Here is a 24,286-nt window from a genome sequence, read left to right as displayed (position 1 = left end):
AATCAACAAATTGATACATCTAAAAAAGCTACTATAAAGTGATTAATTAAATTAGCATTTAAATGAAAATAACATCTTTAAATTATATTTCCATCTGTCTTGGCTACTGAATGGCTACTTATACAAGTGGCCAAAGGAGTCTGACAAATCAGAAATCCTGCTGCTGCTCTGTAGGTTGGGCTTTCAATTTGGAGGTGGCACACTGATAACACTTAAATTGTAGCATTAGATGACTGAAGTAAATATATTGAAATTACTGTGAATACCAATTAGGATTGAAAAGCAGTTTATTAAAGACTACACTTCATAACAGAAATCCAACAAAAAACAAGATAAACACTTAAGGATGACAAACTTAATATACTGTATTAGGAAGAATAGAATACTTTTAATTTGAATTAATACAGTCTCCAAGATCACTGGCATCCACCATACAGAAAATTTTAACAGCATTTACAAATTAGAATATAGACGTGTAGACCATTAGCACACAAATTAAAACAGCAACAATAGCTACTTAAAAACAAGTTTATTTAACACAGCAGGTCAGTAACAGCTGTGTACAGGAGCTGAAGATATAAAGCGGAAGATGAGGTTTTGATGGTTTTACTTCCACCTGGAGCTGGTATGAACACCATTCTGTATGCTGGTCATTAAATCTAGCTGCTTCTGCTTCATGCAGAGAAGTAAGCAGAAGCTACGGAGGGCTTTGTTTGCTGAGGGAACTCTGAAAAGAAGAAAAGGACATTGGGAAAAAAAAGTATTGAATAGTATTTACTGTTTATGCTGAATATTCTGAAGCTTGTAGTCCATGCAGTGCTCTAAATGATGAGTGATTTTACCTCTGTGAAGCAGATTAGACGACAGTCCATAGATAGGGATGCAATCATCTCTTCTCTCAAAGTACTTAGAATCTAGACCTGCAGAGTCTCCACTGAGGACAAGAAATCGCAGGAGGTTGAAAAACACAGTGAAAATAAAACATGTATCTTTCAGTCCTCCTAATTATAGCCTAACAGTAATGTTCTAAAACAGTATTCCCCCACAGATAAGATAGACATGTTCAAAAGGAAAGCAGACTGAGAAAATTTGAAACATAATTGTAATTTAAAGCTTGAATCAGAATTATTTCAGCATAAGAAAATGTAAACAGAGTCCAATGATAAGTCCTCTTTAGACTGAATGTGCTGTGTGGAATGAAAGCAATCATACAAACTCACATCTGTCTGTTAGCTGGCTGCACTGCTCGCTGTTCAGCAGGCGTGGTATCAGCTGCCACAGGAGATACAGCAGCTTTGCCTATCTGAGGATAAAACTGTGCCTGGAAAAATACACAGATATCTTTAACTGGTGTCAGAGGTAATAGTTGGTGAAAGGTTTAAAATTGTATGTAATATCTTGTTTTTCAAGTGAGGCATGTGGCTTTAACATTACTGCCAAAAATTCTGATATAAATTAACGTTAATTTAACCTAATTAAGTTAAAGACAGTTGCATTCTATATTTGGTGTAGTGTAATGTACAGTAGAATATTACTGTTAATTTTTTACAATAGTGTGTAAGTGGGATAAAGCCAACAAAGAGCTAATGACTGAATGAAGTTTGGCTTAGTATGGCTATAAGCACAGCTAGGAGGTATCTCCTACCCTCAGTCCTGTTGTGGTGGATAAAACTGAAGGATTCTCCAAAGATTCAGGAGACTGTGGCTTTCTGGACAGCTGCTTTTCATTTAGCTGTTTGTTAAGCCAACTTATAACTGTGGTAAAAGAAAAATATAATAATAAGATGAGAGAGCTGTTAAAAAACTGGCAAAACTGACATGGTGCTTTGATCGTCATACTTTCAGATGATAATTTACCGACGGTTTAATCACGGACAGTGATGTTTAATGTCGGGAATTTTACAAGCATTGCAATTCACTGTTTTGAAATACCTAGTAGTGGCACGATTACACCATGTTTTTCAGCCTTATATCCATTTTTCTTAAACAGCCATTTAAATATAATACAAGAGATAATACAGATTTCCCACACATGAGCTGGTTACATGCTTCTTGTCAATAGTTTTCATTGGAACTACTTTATCATCTTGAAGAAATAGTCCCTATGAGAACTACTGAAGGTCAGGTTTGTGCATTATCCAGTTTTTAAAAATATAATTTTTCAAAGTGCATAGTTTGTGAGCATCACAAACTAAATTGTATTTTTAATATTGACCAAAATGTGTCCTTGGCATCAGGTATTGAAAATTATCAAGTATCGAAAGCACTGAATGCATGGTCAGACACTAAAGTGCAGCACATATTGCTGTACAGAGAGAAGTAGTAGTTATGGTACGGTAGCCAGGATGTATCAATGCGGGGAATATAGGCCATAAAATTGCTGCTTTTCTGGAGCACTGATGAGCACCGATGCTGGGAAGTAGTTTATCCTGAAGCATTGACGTGCATCGAGATGCTGCTGATGTGTGAGCTTGCATGGAAAACAATGGGTGTGGGTGTTTTGATGCACGTCAAATTATACTTCAGTGTGCTGCCCTGAAAAGGTCCCATTAAATGATATTACTTCCATGTCTGACTAGAATAGGTAGAAGGTGGCATTTCTTTGATCAAATATTTTTAAAAATCTAAATCATAACTCCTTATTTAGACTTTTGTTCAGAGAAATGTCCAGCTGATAGTGTTAATGTGACAGCATTAAAGTCCCCATCCACTCAAAAATTTGTTTTTTCCTTCTTGTTACTCAACTGAGAATGATGTGTGGATAGTTTGACACTAGAAGCATTCATCTGCTGAGGGGAAAAGTTTCTCTGCGCTCACCTGAAATCTCAGTTTAACACGTGTACGTACAAGCATTAGTTTGTGACATCACAATCAGAAACCCATCGGCTATCGTCTGACAACGTTTTAGCCTCTGGGGGCAACAGCCAATGTTTCGGGGCTTCCAGTGAAGCCAGCAGATATACAGATAATGGATATCCGGGCCAAGACTTCCTCTTCAGTGTGCTGGTCATTGTTTTCAGTCTGATTAGCAATCGTGGAACCCATCGGCTATAGTCTGACGATGATTTGAATGCAGACAAATTTTTTGAAAGCTAATAAAAAGCTAAACTCTAGGGTTCCGAGAAAAAGCTAAATTTCTCGGTTGTCAGACAATAGCCGATGGGTTCCGTGATTGCATTTTGGCCAATGCATTCCACCTCTTTCGCTCTCCACACGGAGTGTTTACCTGCATGCAACCAACAGACTACAAACGGTAACCGGAACGCTTCAGATACCAAAATCTTGTCCCTTGCCTACAGATTCTGCATTCATATGCAGATATCTGTTTATAGAGATTAGTGACAGCACAACTAGTTGGAAGCCAGTCGTGGTCCAGTATGCAACTTACACAAGTGTGATGTGGAAACTTGAAGCCTCCAGTGCACACACACTGAGAATGGCCTCTTCAGTGAAGTAGGAGACATCTTGTGTCCAACAGTTAAACTTTTTAAATGAACAATATTTGCATATTCATAGATTCTGGATTTTCAATGAGGGAGAAGGAGATGCAATTTAAAGATTTTTTAACGAGGTAATTGAACTTTCTTATGTAAAAACATTAGACAAATTAGTATTAGCAGAGTATTTTTATGTGTTTTAAAACCTGTCTGGAGCAGATCTTTAAACACTGATGGACTGAGAAGTTTGGTTTATTTTTTGAAATTAAAACAAAAAAATCCAAGAACTGTTACGATATCAATTGCAGATTCCAGTGGGTCCTCTAACATAATTATAGTTAGTCCATTTATCAGTGAAATGATCCTCACCATTCTCATTTGTTTTTAACACCTCTCTGCTTTCATTTAGTTTTTGTATCGTCGTCTCCAACTGCTCCTTCAGTTTTGAAACCTGTAACATACAAATCATATTGTCATCAAGTTCATATCAAATCAATTCTTTTGTATTAATTAACCTAATAAGCTATCTAGTCTGCAAACTGATGTTAGCAGTGCATTTTACCGCAGTTAATGTGTGCTTGGTGGCTCATTTAACAAGCTAAGGTGTAGGACAAGATGTGTGTTCATGTTTGTAAGTTAGACAAGAAGGAGACTTAACAAGCAGGAAACATAATGTGGGTTGTTAAAAGTTTGTGGCTCTTGTGTTGTGTAGCAGGCTGCTGTTTGGCAGTTAGTCAGTGTGACCGTCTGCTCTGCCTATGATAGAATGCTGACGTACCTGCTTAATGGTAAATATGGTTTAAAATGAAGCCATTTGTTTGGCAGTATGAAAACAAGTTCTCCATCTACAGTATTGTTCAAAATAATAGCAGTACAATGTGACTAACCAGAATAATCAAGGTTTTTAGTATATTTTTATTGCTACGTGGCAAACAAGTTACCAGTAGGTTCAGTAGATTCTCAGAAAACAAACAAGACCCAGCATTCATGATATGCACGCTCTTAAGGCTGTGCAATTGGGGTATTAGTTGAAAGGGGTGTGTTCAAAAAAATAGCAGTGTCTACCTTTGACTGTACAAACTCAAAACTATTTTGTACAAAAAAAATTTTTTCTGGGATTTAGCAATCCTGTGAATCACTAAACTAATATTTAGTTGTATGACCACAGTTTTTAAAACTGCTTGACATCTGTGTGGCATGGAGTCAACCAACTTGTGGCACCTCTCAGCTGTTATTCCACTCCATGATTCTTTAACAACATTCCACAATTCATTCACATTTCTTGGTTTTGCTTCAGAAACAGCATTTTTGATATCACCCCACAAGTTCTCAATTGGATTAAGGTCTGGAGATTGGGCTGGCCACTCCATAACATTAATTTTGTTGGTTTGGAACCAAGACTTTGCCCGTTTACTAGTGTGTTTTGGGTCATTGTCTTGTTGAAACAACCATTTCAAGGGCATGTCCTCTTCAGCATAGGGCAACATGACCTCTTCAAGTATTTTAACATATGCAAACTGATCCATGATCCCTGGTATGCGATAAATAGGCCCAACACCATAGTAGGAGAAACATGCCCATATCATGATGCTTGCACCTCCATGCTTCACTGTCTTCACTGTGTACTGTGGCTTGAATTCAGAGTTTGGGGGTCGTCTCACAAACTGCCTGTGGCCCTTGGACCCAAAAAAAGAACTATTTTGCTCTCATCAGTCCACAAAATGTTCCTCCATTTCTCTTTAGGCCAGTTGATGTGTTCTTTGGCAAATTGTAACCTCTTCTGCACATGCCTTTTTTAACAGAGGGACTTTATGGGGGATTCTTGAAAATAGATTAGCTTCACACAGACGTCTTCTAACTGTCACAGTACTTACAGGTAACTCCAGACTGTCTTTGATCATCCTGGAGGTGATCATTGGCTGAGCCTTTGCCATTCTGGTTATTCTTCTATCCATTTTGATGGTTGTCTTCCGTTTTCTTCCACGTCTCTCTGGTTTTGCTCTCCATTTTAAGGCATTGGAGATCATTTTAGCTGAACAGCCTATCATTTTTGCACCTCTTTATAGGTTTTCCCCTCTCCAATCAACTTTTTAATCAAAGTACGCTGTTCTTCTGAACAATGTCTTGAACGACCCATTTTCCTCAGCTTTCAAATGCATGTTCAACAAGTGTTGGCTTCATCCTTAAATAGGGGCCACCTGATTCACACCTGTTTCTTCACAAAATTGATGACCTCAGTGATTGAATGCCACACTGCTATTTTTTTGAACACACCCCTTTCAACTAATACCCCAATTGCACAGCCTTAAGAGCGTGCATATCATGAATGCTGGGTCTTGTTTGTTTTCTGAGAATCTACTGAACCTACTGGTAACTTGTTTGCCACGTAGAAATAAAAAATATACTAAAAACCTTGATTATTCTGGTTAGTCACATTGTACTGCTATTATTTTGAACAATACTGTATGCAGGCCGAGAACAGTACGATACCCGATAATATTAATCTGACAAAAGCAAAAATATGGAGAGGCTTTATTTTTTTTGTAGACTGACAAGTTTATTTTCTAATACAACACTGATGTTTAGAGATCCTTTACCATCTCTAGAATAAACGTATTTAAATATTGCAAACTTGTCTGTAATAACCTTAGTTTATTTTTTTAATATGTAAACTAAATAACACCAGACCTCCTCCTTACTGACAAGTATGTATAGGTTAAAGAAACCATTAGAATAACTTTACATGCTGTTGGACTGATAAATGGTTACCTAAATGGTTGCCCTTGGACTCTACTGTTTAGAAAGGCTGCAGGTCTTTCACATTGAACTGGCTAATAGCCCTGCTGATATGAAGAGACTCACTGCTGGACAGGCACTGGTAGAGGAGGGGCAGGTTGGTCTCAGCCTCAGAGTCTGAGAATTAAATTAATTTTAAGATACATAGCTAGTTAGGCTCAATCATTACATACCATTGGCGTTCGTTTTTAGCTCATGCATAACAATTCTCTATTAACGAGCTCCGTATGGCTGTGTAAATCCGCTGTGGATTAAGGTACAGCCGAGTTGACTGCCGGCAGACTGGGTGAAGATGTCACATTTCTAAAAATTAATATTCTGCTTGTTCAGCAGGTAGTTGTTAAACTGCTGATACGGTTTCTCTTACCGGCAGACCATTAACAATAATTAAATTTTCTTATTTATCAGCCAAAAATAAACCGGCCACTGATGTATTGCACATCTTTTATATTTTGATTTATAAAAGAACAAGTTATTTTATTCATTATCGAAAGTGTCAATTTCTTTGGTCTTGATTAATTTAACGATTAATCGACAAATTCTGAAATTCTGCCCTGCCTGATGCTGATGAGTCTAAACTTGGAAAGTTCAACTCTTCTACACTCAGTCAAACACCTCTATAAATAATCTTCCTTCCTCAGGCAATGAGGATGGTCAGCTCTGACTCTGGCTGTATATCCTCAGCCTTGTCTAGTATGTTGCCCTTTGTGAATTATTTGCACCGCCCTGCACATTTGCATATTTGCACTTAAGGCTGCCTTCACATGATAAGAAATTTATTCTTCGCTCACCACGAGGTAGAGCGCAGAGCACTTGCAGACACAAAGCGCATTGCAGGTATATGTCAACAAAAAGTGCACTAAGCTAACAAGCATTGGATTTAGCCAAGTTCGTAAACTATATATGCCTATTCGCAAACCTGGTAGCCCCATCTGACTGCTGTCATTTTGCCATGCATTACTTTTGCTGGCGAGATCGTGGTATGTTTTCATGTTGTTATAGAAATCTGAAACAGAGTAGGAGTTTTTCTTTCATCACTCTCTACCACCCCTGCTGTCATGTGTCGCTTCTGGCCACATCATATACAGCTGTTATGTCATTGGTTGTGCTTTGAAAGGTCAATGGCAACCGAGGTCAAAGTTGAAATAATTTGAACGTTAAGTGCAATGCTTGGTGGCAATTTCGAGTGGTGCACCCCGCCAAGGGTCGCGCTTCCGCCTAGTTGGGCACCACCGCTCTTCCCATAGGAAAATAACGGCCCAGCCAGCACAGAGCGGTTTTACCGCTGATCATGTGTGGGCACCTTAAGTGTGTACAAAATGTTATTGTAATTTGCCTTAAATTTTGACATACACATTTTACATATATTACTTTTTTTCTGTGCTTCTGTTTCTGTGGGAATCAAAACAAGCACCACTGGCTCTTGCCTAGCTGTCGATCACATTGCGTCAGAGAACATTTGCATAAAGTCAAGGTTTTCTCAACTTCCCCTGTAGTGTCACTGGGTGCCTTTGGAGTCTCTGTAGCTCAGCGGGCAGCGCCGGGCTGCAACGCCAGGTCTCTTTCACAACACACAGCCTATCACTGTCCCAGCTTTTGAGTCCGTATGTGTGAATAGTTCATAAGAACAGGCGGATGAAGTACACCTATTATTAGTATTCTTGACAGCAGCAACTCAGCTGGGCTAAGGTGATTACACTTCAGCAAACCTTACACCCGTTATCCTCACTGTAATGTACATTTACAATAAAACTAAATCTAATATGATACACCATACTGCCTGTTTGTTTTCATCAATATATTTTTTATTGACATGTGGTGAGATCTGTGCATGTAATGAGCCAAAAGTCCACAGAGGCAGTGCTGCTTTACAACGTTAATAAGGGATTAACAAAGGCCTAAAGAATAGTTAAAGGCAGCGTGTCTACAGTTTCCATGATATGAAGACATACCTGCTCATCCTTGGTAATGAGGTGCTGCTGAGCACTCTGTAGATCCTTTTCAACATTCTGAAGTTTTTCTGATGTGTCCTGGAGGACCTTCTCCTGTGACACAGTCACAGTGTTTTTGACTTTTATTTTTCCAACTAGGCCTCGAACCTCCCCCTGCAGCTTCTTAATGATACCATTAGCCTGGATAAAAAATAAAATTCATAGGAGGTAAGAAACTGGACTGGATCATATCCAAACATACAGTGCAGTTATACACTCAGTTGCTAGTTTATTAGGTACACAGGTGTTTATTATTTTGTTCACCCCATTTATATCAACGAGGGTAGGCTACAGTAAATAACAGAAACACCTATCTCTATAATGCAATACCGTTCAACAGCATCACAAACTCCATCCTCAAAAAATTAGCATAGGGTACAGTTGAATCAACATTTCTCTAAAACAGTTTCAACAAGAACTAAACATTAAAACCTTCATGAAAGTAGGACACCTCAGAGTGTTTGCTTTCAGTTTGTTACGAGTTAAAACATTTACCAAATCCATGAAATTATCCCAAACAGTAAGTTTGTGTGTATACAGGGAGATGGATATTGATGAGTAAGGTAGTGTGGCTTTATGCTTATATTCCAGTTACTACTTCAGTTTTTGGGTTAAACTAGCAGATGGGCAGCCTGTAGGCAGCTTCACAAACCTTTATCAGCTCCTCAGACAGTGATTTCACCGTTGATTCAAGTTTTCTAATCTGAAGTTCTTTACTTTCAGCATTTTCTTCCATTGATTTCTAGAAAAACAGAACATATATAGGTTGAAAATATATAAAACTGAATTAGACAGTTAAAGATTGATGTTTCTTACTGTCAACAAATACCATTAAAAGACCAAAACCAATTATGTGTTGGTTGTTTCTCAACACTCCCTACCCTCTCTGTGGCTCTCACCCCCAAGCCCACCGGTTTCTACTAAACATGCAAATCTTGTTGCACATGCACATTGTTCCATTTTTATTTTAAAAAACAACAACAAAAAGCTCAGTATGTTGCTAAAACACCTGGTCACTGTAGTTTTTGGCAAATGTTACTCAAACAGGACTATTTTCAGCAGCGGATGAATCCACATTTGGTGATCTAATGAGTATTTCGGGTAGCAGGACAGTATGTTGGATTGAGTCAAACTAAACTACAGTGTGTGTGTTCATGGTAATGAAGGAACATGTCACCTAGTGCAACACTGTGACTGATATGTTTTAATAGCTTTTGGATAACAATGGAGCTCTATGGCACAGAGGAATAAGATATATTATGCTTTGGATGCACACACATATGAATATTTATTTTGGCTCCAGTCGACCCTGCTAACAAGTCAGCCGAGACTGCAGTGGAAACTCATGTGACCATAGCTTTAATCACACAGTGCAATTAAAGCAGACTAAACTGGACCTGTGGGAAAACAGCCCTAGCAATTCAAATGAGGAATTGCGCCTCAAAGCGTGCTGTTGTTTTTTCCCTCCATCATGGCTTTTCAGGTGATTGAAAAACCACACATTTGAAGTTGAAGATCTTACCTTCTGCTGCTGAGTGGCTTCCAGCACCTCTTTTGTGCGACGCACAAGCTGATCCTTATCTTTGATCTCCTGTTCCAGAACAGCCACTCTCATCTGCAGCTGGCTCAGCAAACGCTCCTTCTCATGGACCTCTGTATCCAGAGTGGTGTTCTCCCTCCTGAGAGACAGGACCTGCTGCTTCGAACGCTGGCACTCCTATACTCATATCAGCAGGATAATAATCCCACAACAGATGTATTCATCAAATTAATCATTATTTAAATAATCTTTATTATCTATAGGATGTGGATAAAATAACAGAATAGCTTACACCACAGAACAGGAGCCCTGCATAAAAAGTCTTTCCTTTCCTTAGAGGTGTACATGGTCATTTTAGAGGCCACAGTTTGTACTGTTATTAAACAAATATCCCATCAAGTGGCATTCAGTGGTGGGCAGGATCTGCTCTTTGCTGGTGCAATTTTACTATTACATATACTTTACTAAAGATGTTTTGAACACCACTGTGTTTTCAAACATGAAGATAATAACAAATGGGGATTTCTGGGAAGTAATTGTTTTAACAGAGCCTGTGTGTGTGTGTGTGTGTGAACAGATAATCAATGCTCATATTGATGTACCTACGAGAATGATCACCATGAGCTTTATAGCGTGTTTCAGTTAATTGTTTAGCTGACCAGCCTGCAACTTTACCGTTCTGGTTCTCTCACACTGCTCTCATAACATTTTTTTCCCCTCAGGAGTCGGTAGAGAAAGTGAGAGGATTCCTGCGGAGTGAAGAAGTGTACTGTACCGATTTTCAAGAATAAGGGTGATGTACAGAGCTGTAGTAAGGTGTGGTATTTTATGAGGAAGTTGGGAGTAGCAGAGAAGTATGTAAGAGTGGTGCAGGGTAGGTATGAGGGCAGTGTGACAGTGGTGAGGTGTGCAGTAGGAGTGACGGATGGGTTCAAGGTGGGATTACATCAAGGATCGTCTCTGAGCCCTTTCTTGTTTGCAATGGTGATGGACAGGCTGACGGACGGATGGAGCAAGTTGAGGAGAGCTTGTGAATGAGAGGAATGGTGAGGATGCAAGGAGTAGAGGTGGCAAAGGTGGATGACTTTAAATACCTGGGGTCAACTGTTCAAAGTAACGGGGAGTGTAGAAGAGAGGTGAAGAAGAGTGCAGGCAGGGTGGAGAAGAGTGTTAGGAGTGATTTGCGACAGAAGGGTACCAGCAAGAGAGAAAGGGAAGGTTTACAGTATGGTAGTGAGACCAGCTATGTTGTACGGTTTGGAGGCGGTGGCATTGACGAAAAAGACAGGAGGCAGTGCTGGAGGTGGCAGAATTGAAGATGATTTTCGTTGGGAGTGATGAGGATGGACAGGAAATTAGAAATTAGTATATTAGAGGGACCGCTCAGGTTAGACGGTTTGGAGACAAAGCAAGAGAGGCGAGATTGAGATGGTTTGGGCATTTGCGGAGGAGAGATTCTGGGTATGTCGGGAGACGGGTGCTGAAGATGGAGCTGCCAGGCAAGAGGAAAAGAGGAAGGCCAAAGAGGAGGTATATGGATGCGGTGAGGGACGACATGCAGGTGGTTAGCGCGACAGAGGAAGATGCAGAGGACAGAAAGAGATGGAAACAGATGATCCGCTGTGGCGACCCCTAACGAGAACAGCCGAAAGAAGAAAAAATGTTGGCAGAGACCAAAAACAGAGCTAAAAGCAGAGTGAATATTGGACTTACATTCATCAGTTGGCCAGAAACACGACTCAAATAAATGACAATGTTGTTCTGTAACTGCTAGATGCATTAATTAGCAATTGTTTCACCATATCAACTCGCAACTAGTTTCCGCTGCCCCCAAGTGGCAAAATAAATAAATAAATAATCTGTTATTGCAGGTTTAAATTTCCAGTAATCTGGGCCCACTGATTCCTCATTTGGCCTCCTCATTCACTTACCTCCTCTACTCCCACTAGTTTAATCTTCAGGTCTCTGATGACGGACTCATTCTTGTATTTCCTCTCTGTCAGCTCTCTGCCAGAGGCCTCCAACTCCATCAGTCTGCTATGAAGCTGCTGGCTGCTCTTCTTATGAGCACTTTCCAGCTCCTGACGGAGCTGCTCAGTCTGCTGCTGAAGCCTGCTCTGTAACTGAAAGACATACCAAATAAACATCTCTAACAACTCCTGCAGCATAATCCACCTCTTTGCTGTTGATCCATATGTTTGGTATGTTCCAAACAAATGACTGCTTACACAACCTATCACTAAATACACTACATTTGTCAGAGCTTCAGAGCTATGACTAAGTGATAACAAGACACAAAGAGTTTCTCTCTGTTAGCTAATACAAGCCATTTTTCAATTTGGGTCTTCTTTTTTAGATTGATTTTGTGTGTTGTTTGATTTTTAGAATTGAATTTCAACAACAACCACATTAGAAACATAGTCCAGTGCAGATGAGGAGTCTTACCTCTATAGCCTTCTCTCTCTCTGATTGTAACTCCTGAGAATGACGGCTGGACAGACAGCTGGTCTGACTCGTCCACTCTGAACGCAGTTTGTCCAACTCTTTAGTCTTCTCAGACAGAGTCTGTGAGAGAAAAGATAAGTACTGTTTCTTTTTTACCCACACCATTTACAGCCAAACTCTGTTAGGTATAATATTTATTACAACATGGTTTATATACAATAATACTATTGAGCATAAATGTATTGCTATTACTTTTAATTTCGTGATACCAAAGTACTAGCCTGGGAACCAGACGTCTGGCCTCACTCCCATTCAAACAGATTTACACCCGTCCTGGATTTGGTCAGGCCAATGACAGACGTTTATCTAATATGAGGCAGGTTTGATACGATGACTGACAGAGGAGTGTTACCGGTCCAGATTTGAAGTCACACATCACTCGTTTCGCTGATTGACACGGCGCAAGGCACCAGGCTTACGAAACTCAGATCAAACTGTCAAACTAGGCAGTGCTGATCAAATCTGAATCAAGATTCTGTTACTGCATTGCCTATTTCCCCCCTCAAATATTTTCAGAAACACATTTTAGTGTAGTGTTTAGCTGCAATTTGATAAAGTTTGTGACCAGGCCGCCTTTTTTTTCCTGCTTGAACATGGACCAAACATCGCCCTAACTTGCATACGTTTCGTTGCTCTGATTGGTTGTAGGTCTTTACAATTGCGTCTATAGGCATTTTGGTCTGCACCATAGATGTATTATTAGAACTGGATACCAGACCCTAAAATCCCTGCAGCCAGAAGAATGCTTGGAAATTAACCCATTGCAAGCGGATGTAATATCGATTTCATAAAAGCTCCATCTGGCCATCAGTAACTAGGCAAAACTTTTTGGACAGTGGTTTTTGACACCCTTTCAAATGTATATGGCACAGTTATTGATCCTATCCTTCTGACGTTTCTGGTAAAATTGGCTTTTCATGTTTAGTTCTTGAAATGCATTGCAATACATATTATGTATAATATTTAGATATTTAGATCACAGTGTTGCAAAATTAAACTAGCAACATTAGCATGACATGATCAGACTTTCAATCCCTCCACAAGCATAAACTCAGCTGTAAAAGCCTCCATTGGAAAAATTTGCTGAGTTGTGGTGCTGTGTTCCAGTCATGCCAAACTGCTCCATCCAAACAATACTATTCCCTGGAGAAGCTGTTTCTCCATCGGTGTATCTATTGTTGTCATGCTCCACTGTGATTGGTTCAGCTGTTTCAGAGCTGAGAGAGCAGTGATGTGGTCAGATCTATTTTCCACCTCACCAAGCACCTTTTTGACGTAGCGCTGCAGCACCTACATGCACTGCTTGGGGACGCCCAAACAGTTCACGTACCCAAGACCTACCACTTTGCTCTCGTTATTGCACTTGCATGATTAAAATAGGGTTCTAAACAGAAGTCCATTGAAAAAGCACACCTGTTGAGCATAACTCAGCTGCCTAGACAGATCTTCTTCGGTCTTCTTAAGCCTCATCTCAAGGGCCTGCTTTTCTGCCTGAAACATTGAGATGACACGTCTTTATAAACATGGCTTCACGAAAAAACGAATTATAGCTGTACAGGTTATGTGAAAAACATAATGTATGCTTTACAAGATAATTCCACTGAAGCTATTAATTTTAGGCTTATCAGCTAAAGCCAACATTTTTCTGTCAAGCTTTGCATATCTATTGCTTTTCCAATTAGAAGACATTTCCTCTCCTGATCTATTTATTAGTTTTTTTGCTATGACCTCTTAAAAGTAGAATACAAGAGTATCAGTTAATTGAACTGCTTTAAAATGAACTGGCTGAAATGTACAAGCATACAAGTAATGTGTACAGTCAACCACTTCAACAAACACCAGAGATATAAAAGTTTGATCAGATACATGTTTTACAATTCAAAGCTCTATTCAAAAGGCCAGACAGTATTATGATGATGAATTATGCTGAATGAGCCAACCTTCAGAGAGGAAAGACACACTGCCAGATAATCTTTAACCTCTTTGTCAGACCCTTGAGCAAGTCGTAAAGACAAGTGGTTCAGGTGTTTGAATGCGTTTGTCTCTACAACACTGAAGTTCGCAGGGCCTTCAAGCACTGGAGACTGACATGACAAGTGCAGAAGAAACCTGTGGAAAAAGATAATAAACAAACAGTCATGTAGTGAGTGTGTGGTGTTGTTTTACTGGAGTACATTATAATGAAAAGGTATCTCTAATATTGTGTCCACCCTACAGATTAAACTTGATATGCTGATAAAAGCAAGCACATGCATGTCTCTCAGAATTATTTACTTTATTTAGGTTTGCAATTTTATTTCTCACAATATTTATGTAAAATAAATTGTAATTACTAGGACTGATACAAATCAATATATATTGTAAAGCTGAATTTATTAAATTGAACAGTGCGATGTCGTGTGGTGGTTTGCATTTCTTCGTACCTTGGATTGTCTGACTCTTGCTCAGAATAGCACAAATTAAGCAGGTCAATAAACTTCTGAGGGAATGATGCAAAGTCTACCAGTAGCCCCTGCTGGACTTTCAAACTACATAGACAATGACAAAGAAAGCAAACATCAGCAAGAGTTAAAAAAAAATTGTTCATGACATCAATGAGCATTGTAATTTATATTTAGTCTACCAATACTTACCTTTGGAAATCTTCTTCTGATATAGATAGGTTGAAGAGAAAATATGGATCTATATCATCTGTTAGTTTTACTAGAAGATCCTATAAACAAAAACAACAGAAGGTTGAGTGCTGGCTATTTTTTCCAATTAGCTGACTAATATAAAACTACACAGAACACTATTTAAATAGTTTATGCCAAACTCCTACTCACCCTTTTGTGTACTGGACTTGTTGTCAACTGAAGCTCAATGGTGACACGGATATTTGCTTTCCTGTAAAATTAAACCATTAAAACTGATAAACTGGTAAATAACCATCTGGCTTCAAACACTATGTATGATATGTAATCTTAACCAATAAAAATATATTATTGTCTTATTTCAAACAGTCACCCAGTTATAATTTACCTGAAACTGATTATGATAATGTCATTAATGTGATTTGTCAAAAGAAATTCTATGATGTAACATGGTTTCTAATAGTAACACAATTGATAAAGTACTTTTTCTGGCATTCAAGCCTTTTTTATAAATTGAAGAGCAATGCTGATGGCTATAGAGGCATTTACACGCATGAGCAGCTGATTGTACTTGAGTGGCTGTTCCCCAACTCTGTCTGGTTCCCAACTCTGTCTGGTTCCCAACTCTGTCTGGTTCCCAACTCTGTCTGGTTCCCAACTCTGTCTGGTTCCCAACTCTGTCTGGTTCCCAACTCTGTCTGGTTCCCAACTCTGTCTGGTTCCCAACTCTGTCTGGTTCCCAACTCTGTCTGGTTCCTCTGAAGGTGGTGGTTGAGAAGAAAATGGTCAGATGGAGCGAATAGAGACTGTGTTACTCTGTGGCCCATGAACTATGTGGCCTTGGACAGTTGGGATTGTGTCTCTTGTACTTATTTACTTACTTGTTAACATACATTTGTACACTCTGTGTATTGCTCAATACACTATATACATACATTATATTTGACAATGCTCCTTACCATCTATCATCTGTTTTACATTATTCATTGATGTATGCCAGGTTCATAATAACTACTTTTGTTGGACAATAATATTGTCCCAGAAAAAATTGTGATAAATAATATTGTCATTTTAAGACCATTTTATGCTACTGATATAATAATATAATAGCATAATAATGCAAGTACACCCTTTCAAAGAGCAATGAACTTTTAAGCGAGAGCATGAGCCCTGCCCATGGCGAAACTCAGACACAGAGAGCAAAAGACGAAATGACAGCAAAACGTATCTCAGCATAGTTTTTTTCTGTTCATTCAGCTTAGGAACTGTGAAAAAACTACTAACTAGTGAACTGTGAACGATCTTTCATGAAGGATAAGCCAGTACACTGAGAATTTAGTTGGCTAAAAATACCATTTGCAAACTGGAAGCTGTTATAACAAAATCCTATCCTATTATATACAGCACGTATATTTTCGCAACACCTAATTATTAAATAAAATATTTGGTACTACTTCCGTCTTCCAGACTTCAATACATGAGAGGGAGAGAGAGGGGTGGGCTTGATCGACTCAGCGACTGTCTATCACTCAGGGCTCACGTTCACTGTGTACATTCAGTGAACATGCACCATTCCCTCGAAGTGAAAGGATCTGAGACTCAGGCTCAGCCTCCCGGTTTTTCATATCGCAGGTTTCACCACACATTGTAAACTAAACAAACGTAACCTAGCTCATTTTAAATTTATTCCAAATCTAATGAGTACAGATCAAGCGGCAACCTCCAGGGCTGAAAAATGACAAGTGCCAAAAACTGCAGTTCCTCGAATGGCCTAAATTTACAGCAGAAATAAACATGTTCACAGCCTGGTACAAAAACGGTTTTCGTCTCTATAGATAATTTCTCCGGTCATGACCACTGTATGGCAAGGTGAATTTTTATATAACTCACCCATTTAAATTATATTAAGGCTTAAAGTTATGCATAATTAAGGATGTGGCCGCTTTGAGTGACAGGTGGGTGCCCTATCAGGTGGCTTGCCACTAGGTGGTTTCATCCACCAGGCTTCATTAGACCTGCCTCAACTCCACCTCTTTGCCCATTTTTGTCAGGGGTTGCCAAGATGGCGATGGCTGGAGCCACCGGACCCGCCCACTTTGAGCTTCACAACAGTGGTGGGTGACATCACGGACACGTTGTCCTTTTTTTTTTTTATACAGTCTATGGTACAGATGCAGCAATTTTGTTGAAGCACTCTATAATACTATCCCATCTCTCATATTGTGTCACAGGCAAGCAACACAACAATCTACAACAAAAATCTAATTCTATAAATCCTTACAGCTGTCCTTTTCAAAACAATAACATTTTGTGTGTGTGTGTGTGCACGTGCGGCACTGCACGCGGTAGGCTAATGTTAAATGTTAGCCTATGCATATCAATCAAATCTAGATAATGTCACATTTCTGGATAGCAGTCCAAAACGAATGTTGATGAATCGTTGCAGCTAAATGTTAGCAACCTAAATCCGCTGTGTATTTGCTGTCTTGAACACACCCCATTCCTCATGCGAACGAATGACTTGAATCACTCACTCAGTGAGTGAGTGTATACCTGCACGTTCGCTCGCAACTGACAGAGCTCAACTGAACTCACTGAGAAATGAACGGATTATTTCAGGAAGTGATTCAGTTCAGTTTGTTCACCCAAAAGATTTGTTCTTTTGAACGAAATGTTCTCAAACAACACAACACTATACTTCACACTTGACACTGCACTCCCTTGGGTCCTCAGCAATACAGCCACCAAGTGTGAAGTCGATCGGATGAAGGACAGTCATACACACAGCAGTGATGTTAATAGGTTTTCAGTGTCGTAAGTCCCTGGGACCCACAGGTGGTCATTTGAGTGGGTCCAAGGGAAATTGAGTGGGCCCCCAATAAAATGTGTTTTTTGACAAATTAGTGTTAAACTCGTGTTTAGGGGTGGGTATCATTAGGATTTTATCAATACAACTACTTTTATCGATACTCTTATTGGTTCTTTTTCATTACTAAATAACTGCTTTTAAAAAAGAAAAATTAAAAAAAAGAATAAACTCAGAACAGGATTAGAACTGAACATTTTAAATATAATTACAGTGGTGTGAAAAAGTGTTTTGCATGTTTGTCACACTTAAATGTTTCAGATCATCAAACAAATTTAAATATTAGATAAGATAACACAAGTAAACACAAAATGTAGTTTTTAAATGAAGGTTGTTATTATTAAGGGAAAACAAAATCCAAACCTACATGGCCCTGTGTGAAAAAGTGATTGCCCTCTAAACCTAATAACTGGTTGGGCCACCCTTAACAGCAACAACTGCAATCAAGCGTTTGCGATAACTTGCAATGAGTCTTTTACAACGCTGTGGAGGAATTTTGGCCCACTCATCTTTGCAGAATTGTTGTCATTCAGCCACATTGGAGGGTTTTTGAGCATGAACTGCCTTTTTAAGGTCATGCCACAGCATCTCAATAGGATTCAGGTCAGGACTTTGACTAGGCCACTCCAAAGTCTTCATTTTGTTCTTCTTCAGCCATTCAGAGGTGGACTTGCTGGTGTGTTTTGGATCATTGTCCTGCTGCAGAATCCAAGTTTGCTTCAGCTTGAGATCACGAACAGATGGCCGGACATTCTTTTTCTGAAATGCGGTGTTACTTTTATGCCAGATGTAATGGGACACACACCTTCCAAAAAGTTCCACTTTTGTCTCGTCAGTCCACAGAGTATTTTCCCAAAAGTCTTGGGGATCATCAAGATGTTTTCTGGCAAAAATGAGACGAGCCTTAATGTTCTTTTTGCTCAGCAGTGGTTTTTGTCTTGGAACTCTGCCATGCAGGCCATTTTTGCCCAGTCTCTTTCTTATGGTGGAGTCATGAACACTGACCTTAACTGAGGCAAGTGAGGCATGCAGTTCTTTGGATGTTGTTGTGGGGTCTTTTGTGACCTCTTGGATGAGTAGTCGCTGCACTCTTGGGGTAATTTTGGTCGGCTGGCCACTCCTGGGAAGGTTCACCACTGTTCCATGTTTTCACCATTTGTGGATAATGGCTCTCACTGTGGTTTGCTGGAGTCCCAAAGCTTTAGAAATGGCTTTATAGCCTTTTCCAGACTGATAGATCTCAATTACTTTCTTTCTCATTTGTTCCTGAATTTCTTTGGATTTCGGCATGATGTCTAGCTTTTGAAGATCTTTTGGTCTACTTCACTTTGTCAGGCAGGTCCTATTTAAGTGATTTCTTGATTGAGAACAGGTGTGGCAGTAATCAGGACTGGGTGTGGCTAGAGAAATTGAACACACGTGTGATAAAACAGTTATGTTTTAACAGGTGGGGCAATCACTTTTTCACACAGGGCCATGTAGCTTTGGATTTTGTTTTCCCTTAATAATAACAACCCTCATTTAAAAACTGCATTTTGTGTTTACCTGTGTTATCTTTGACTAATATTTAAATTTGTTTGATGATCTGAAACATTTAAGTGTGACAAACATGCAAAAAAAAATTGAAATCAGGAAGGGGACAAACACAAACACCACTGTAAATGTTGTTTCTAGAGCAGCAACAGCAAAGTTTACAACAGCAAAGTCACTATATCAACTCAATAATATCTCACTGGAAACAAATCTAAAACAAATCATATTCCTGCATCAAAATACTGAGGGAAGTTTAGAACGAATGAAGAACTCAGACATCAGTCAGTATCTATCCTTCCTCCTGTCCTCTGTCCTCCTCCCTCTGCTGCTGCTGTGATTCACTGCAGGTAAGTTACCTGGTAGAGAGAGGAGGGGCTGGTTTGTCTCAGCCAGCAGTAAGTTTACAAGAATTTGCCAAATTTTAAGATACTTGGTAAACTAAGCTAAACAGTTAGACTACATACAGACAGCTTTCGTTTTAGCTTGTTTGTAACAATTCACTATTAGCTGAGCAAGCGCGCTGTTCTTGTGTAAACATAGTGGCAGTGGATGAGAGCAGATTAAAATATCGCTTTCTACACGTTCACATGTTTATGCTTGTTGAACAGGTGTATTGATAAAGTATTGGATTCTACTCACGGAGATTTTATTGCAGTTACAGTAACAAGTGTAGTTGTTGTCAACTTGAGAAATCTCACCTGCCTCTCTGCTGTTTGCTGACTGTGTGTGTGTGTTTGTTTTACTATATTCGTGGGGTCCAAAAATTGTTTGAACCGAAGTATTTAATATGAATGCTCTTTGGAGAACGAGCTTAGTTGATTAAATGTGTGTATCTATCAGACGAGACTTGGTCATGATCCAGCTAACTGTCGATAAGGGCTGCACTTGTGCAAATGAATTTTAAACCAACTTTGAAGAACCAAAAGATCCAGACTCATGTCAAATCGGCAAGATTGTAATCTGAATAACTCAATTATCCATGTAGGCTAAAAACGGGACCTTGGTATACAGAATACTGAAACATGCAACTCTCTAATTTGTAGAGATTGGAGGATGATTCCGAATCTCTGAAGCTTGTTTCACTCCTGTGAAGAGCACTGTTTAAATATATTGTGTCAGAGCTTGTGTCAAAATGAAGACATGACGGATGACATCTGAACCTTCAAACGTCACTGGTGCTTCAGAAAGCGCTTAGTTCAGTTTGACAGTTTTTGAAGTTTTGGAGTGGGATTGGCACATTAGTGGGATAAGAAAGAATAATTGAGAAATATGGTGGTGTACACTAGAAAGACATAACATGTCCACCTGATAATATCAAGAAATAATAAAAGTAATAGGCTAATTTAATGAATATCACATCACATTTCGACTAATGAGATGTAAATAAAAGCATGAAGTTAAAATGCATGAGCCCACAGTGACCCTTAATTACACCCAAAACGTCCATTAATATTTCATGTCAGCAAAAAATGATTATATCTAGGCTTTTTGGACAATGCGTTTATCAATCATTTTACTGTAACATATTGCACAATAACGTCTACATTATATGCAGCATATATATTTTGTGGTGCTTGAACTCCAGTCTCGAAGGGCTGCTGGTTTACAAACCACCACATGTCCCTGTTCTAGCAGTGTTTGAAGCCACGAAGCTTCGAATCTTTTTCGGCACATGGAGCCCCTAATCTTCATAAAGCTTCATCCGCCCATCACTACTAATTTGTTTAAACTAGGTAATCTCACGTCAATGTCCGCAGTCTTACCTTTCCTCACAGTCCCTGCACCTCACGATCACTTGTAATACTTTACTGAAGAGTTCTTCCATGTTTTTTTTAACAAACTAAACGAGTCTTTCACTGTGGTAATAAACAGACACGTTAGTAAACCGGTTAACATTAAAGGCTAAAAGAGAAGGAGAAGCTAATACTGAGATGCGTTGGCTTCCATCAAACGGACCCTTAGGATTTTAATTTTTACTTCCTCGGTATTTTTGATTTGGCGCTTTTCAGCCGCCAACTGAATCGCCCAGGAAACGGAACATGAATTGTCTTCTTCAGGCTGACTGACGTTAATGGCAGTTGGCAAACATAAAGCCCCTTACCGTCACCTATCGACTGGGAGTGGAACTCACACGTGTAACTGAGTTTTGAAATTGGATGTGGCAATAGTCTTATATGTAGAGTTTACACCACACTCAGAAAGGAGGAGATACGAGAGTGTGGCATTCAATAGTGAGAAGTCATAATCCCAGCAGTGGAAACGTTTAAACTGCACACAGAGGTCCACAGTGTTTACTGCAATGCAAAATACCTTACATGGGTACACCTGTATATTTGCTATTCAGGTGGGGTATGTGCTGCATAGTTGTTTTTTTTAATGAGTGAAGTAAAACACAGCAGGCGATTTAATGAAGACAGATGTGACAGAACATACAGCGGGTAAGGCATAAGTAGGAGCTGAAGTTTGTGTGGCTGTAAGAAGAGGAGAGAGGTAGGCTATTTTATCTAAAGAAATAATAATTTAAATAAAGGTATGTTTTTTGTTTGAGTGTGAAAAAATTTCCTGTGGAAATAAAACCAAAACTATCTACACAATAAAATACAATTTGGGGTAAGAAAATGTTTTATTTTTTGTGATTTGGGTGAACCTTATATTGACATAATATTATATCACAGGGGTGCAGACCAAGTTGCTAAGCAAATATTATCCCTATGTATTTCCACCTCACACACCCTCTTCCCCTTCTTCCTAATTATGTATGTATTATGTATGTGTGTCCTATTTTTTCTTTTTTCCCTCTGTCTCTTTGTCTTGTCCAGTTCTTCTCTAATTTGTTACTGTCCACCCAGATACTGACCATATTTACACACATGACATGTACACGCAAACACACAAAAAGATTCAGCAGAATCTTTTTCTTTCTCCCTGTTGCCTCCCCCATTTCACACACACACCACAGTCCAGTCCCTCATTACACAATGATTAACCAGTATTTGTACAGACAAATGGAAAAGGAAACAGAGATAATAGGCCTAGTATGATTATATATAACATAAACAGCAACTATAGACATAAGACTGAACAATGGATTTTGAGATTCTGCTTGAGTTGTAATCCCCCGATCACAAATCAAACAGTGCAAGTGTATTGCAGACGGTGGTGCAGTAGCTCTGTGTTAGCTTGAAAAACCAAACAAACAAAAAAAGTAAATCCTGAAAATACAGGTGGCAGTTCAGATGTCCACTGTGCAGTGTGTCAGTGTCTTCCAGCAGTCTGTTCTTCAGCAAACACATTTCCACTATAGTTTAGAGTTGTTTCACTGATTTTTTTTTGTGTGAATGTTTTAAAGCAGATTGAAAACAGTTTGCGGCTCATTTATGATTGATATTGTAACAGATACTTTGTGACTGTACTTTACTTGTTTTAATGACTGTACGCAACATGCCATTTGATATTTTATTTGAGTCAGTATTTCCTTAGTAGTGTAACCTATATTAGCAGTGGGAAAACCGTAGCATTCCTTCTCCTGCTTCACAAACTTCAGAGGAGAAGTGACATGAACAAACAAGAAAAATAGTTTTGCTGCATGTATGTAAAGCCAGAAACAAATTCAACATGTCATTAATTATAATTTAATGTTTAGGGTATTGATATACATTCACAAGTAAATTTCAGGCTTCAGAAACACGAGCTGCTCTGGCAAAATAATACCTGCCGTGTACAGATAGTGGAGACGCTCTGTTCATAAGTCTGTTTGGCACTCTGACTTGGATGTTGTTGGTCTCCATTGTCTCCAGGAACGTTTCTAAAGCCTGGAGAAGCATATTTCAGCCTGTTGAAAGCAGGTTCTTTTTTCTGTGACATCACTGGGAAATACATACATCTCTCCAAATATAAGGGAGTCAACTTTTCATAAGATGAGGGACATCAGATGTGGCATAGGCCTGTACAGTGTCATAGGATGATACGGTAACACAGGAAATGTGAGAATAGAAATATTTGCTGTTCTCAAATGTGCTATTACTGTAGATAGATCAGAGCTTCATAGAAACCAGACATCTCATTTCACTGATTTTGTGCAAATAGACAAGCTTGTTCTGTCTCTGTGTCTTTTCTTGTTTAAGTGCATGTCTGTCGGATGGAGCAGCTGCTGGGGCTTGTGTGTGTCTCACATGATGAAGTCTTGTTGTTTTTTCTGGATTTGTTGCTGCTGCTTTTGCTTGTTGAGATGCTGCTTCATTAATCAGGACTGTCTCAATCCTACTGATCTTTCACTGTGTTCAGGTCATGACAGCTGATCAGCATAAGAAAGACAGAATCTGTTACAAAATTCAAGGTCTGTTTATTAAGGTTTTTGTACTGACTTCACTTTGTAACATTTTCTAGCTGTTCAGAGATGATGGGCAATTGTCATATACAAATTCCAGGTATTTTGATTTATCCAAAAATGTATTTTGATGCACCGTCTTGCTATGGAATTGGGTGGGTATGTTTAACATTTTACTGTGTACATGTATTTCAAAGTTTCCATGTTGGAGGTGCAGCATCCTGAAAAGTGTGGTCAGACTGGATTTCACCTAGTGTAATTTACTCTCGTAGTGTGGTGAAAAGAAACCGGGACAGGAAGTAGTGAAGGCAGGGTTGTAAGCATAAACCATGCTGAGCTAGAATAGGTATTACAACAGCAGTCTACGAAGTTGTAAATTATACCGCTTCTTATCAAACACTACTGTCATTGATCTCACTGTCCCTACGTTCTGCAGCCAAACAGTGTCCCTCCTTCTCTGCTGCTTGTATTATCTCTCCTTGGAGTTATATACATAAACAAGAATATTGTAGTCGATGTGGGTTTCTGAGAAGGAATCAAACCATCCAACACATTCTGGGTTTTACTCAGAACTTTAGTGAAGTCCTAAGACAGATCAGTCAATCCAAATATTAACTAAACAGTGAACACCAAACAACACAACACAGTGTAAACAATT

General features: G+C 39.1%; 1 protein-coding gene across 2 annotated transcripts; it reads right to left on the bottom strand.

Annotated features, from left to right (window-relative positions):
• Positions 1 to 269: 269 nt before the first annotated feature.
• Positions 270 to 21,371, bottom strand: sass6 (SAS-6 centriolar assembly protein). Of its 2 annotated transcripts, none has more exons than XM_044199032.1 (16): positions 21,065 to 21,371; positions 15,095 to 15,155; positions 14,903 to 14,982; positions 14,693 to 14,797; positions 14,210 to 14,378; positions 13,683 to 13,760; positions 12,210 to 12,329; positions 11,696 to 11,887; positions 9,747 to 9,941; positions 8,877 to 8,966; positions 8,186 to 8,365; positions 3,807 to 3,888; positions 1,646 to 1,755; positions 1,221 to 1,321; positions 843 to 934; positions 270 to 727 (listed from the first exon to the last, which is right to left on the bottom strand). In XM_044199032.1, the coding sequence occupies exons 1-16, from the start codon at positions 21,124 to 21,126 to the stop codon at positions 675 to 677; spliced, it is 1,770 nt and encodes a 589-aa protein (XP_044054967.1). In that variant the 5' UTR covers positions 21,127 to 21,371; the 3' UTR covers positions 270 to 674. The 2 variants fall into 2 exon arrangements, with proteins under 2 accessions (XP_044054967.1, XP_044054968.1); XM_044199033.1 differs by lacking the exon at positions 21,065 to 21,371 and adding an exon at positions 15,452 to 15,660.
• Between the last annotated feature and the right edge of the window lie 2,915 nt (positions 21,372 to 24,286).

The sequence above is a fragment of the Siniperca chuatsi genome, linkage group LG6 (assembly GCF_020085105.1).
Source record: "Siniperca chuatsi isolate FFG_IHB_CAS linkage group LG6, ASM2008510v1, whole genome shotgun sequence".
NCBI lineage: Eukaryota > Metazoa > Chordata > Actinopteri > Centrarchiformes > Sinipercidae > Siniperca > Siniperca chuatsi.
Note: the sequence above shows the minus strand (reverse complement) of the source record. Positions and strands in the feature narration are given on the sequence as shown.

Coding starts and splice junctions, on each gene's coding strand:
- sass6 (XM_044199032.1), bottom strand. CDS start 21,126: ATGGAAGAACTCTTCAGTAAAGTATTACAAGTGATCGTGAGGTGCAGG. Junction 14,798..14,902: donor TCAGAAGAAGATTTCCAAAG/GTAAGTATTGGT, acceptor TTGTCTATGTAG/TTTGAAAGTCCAGCAGGGGC. Junction 728..842: donor GTCTAATCTGCTTCACAGAG/GTAAAATCACTC, acceptor TCTTCTTTTCAG/AGTTCCCTCAGCAAACAAAG.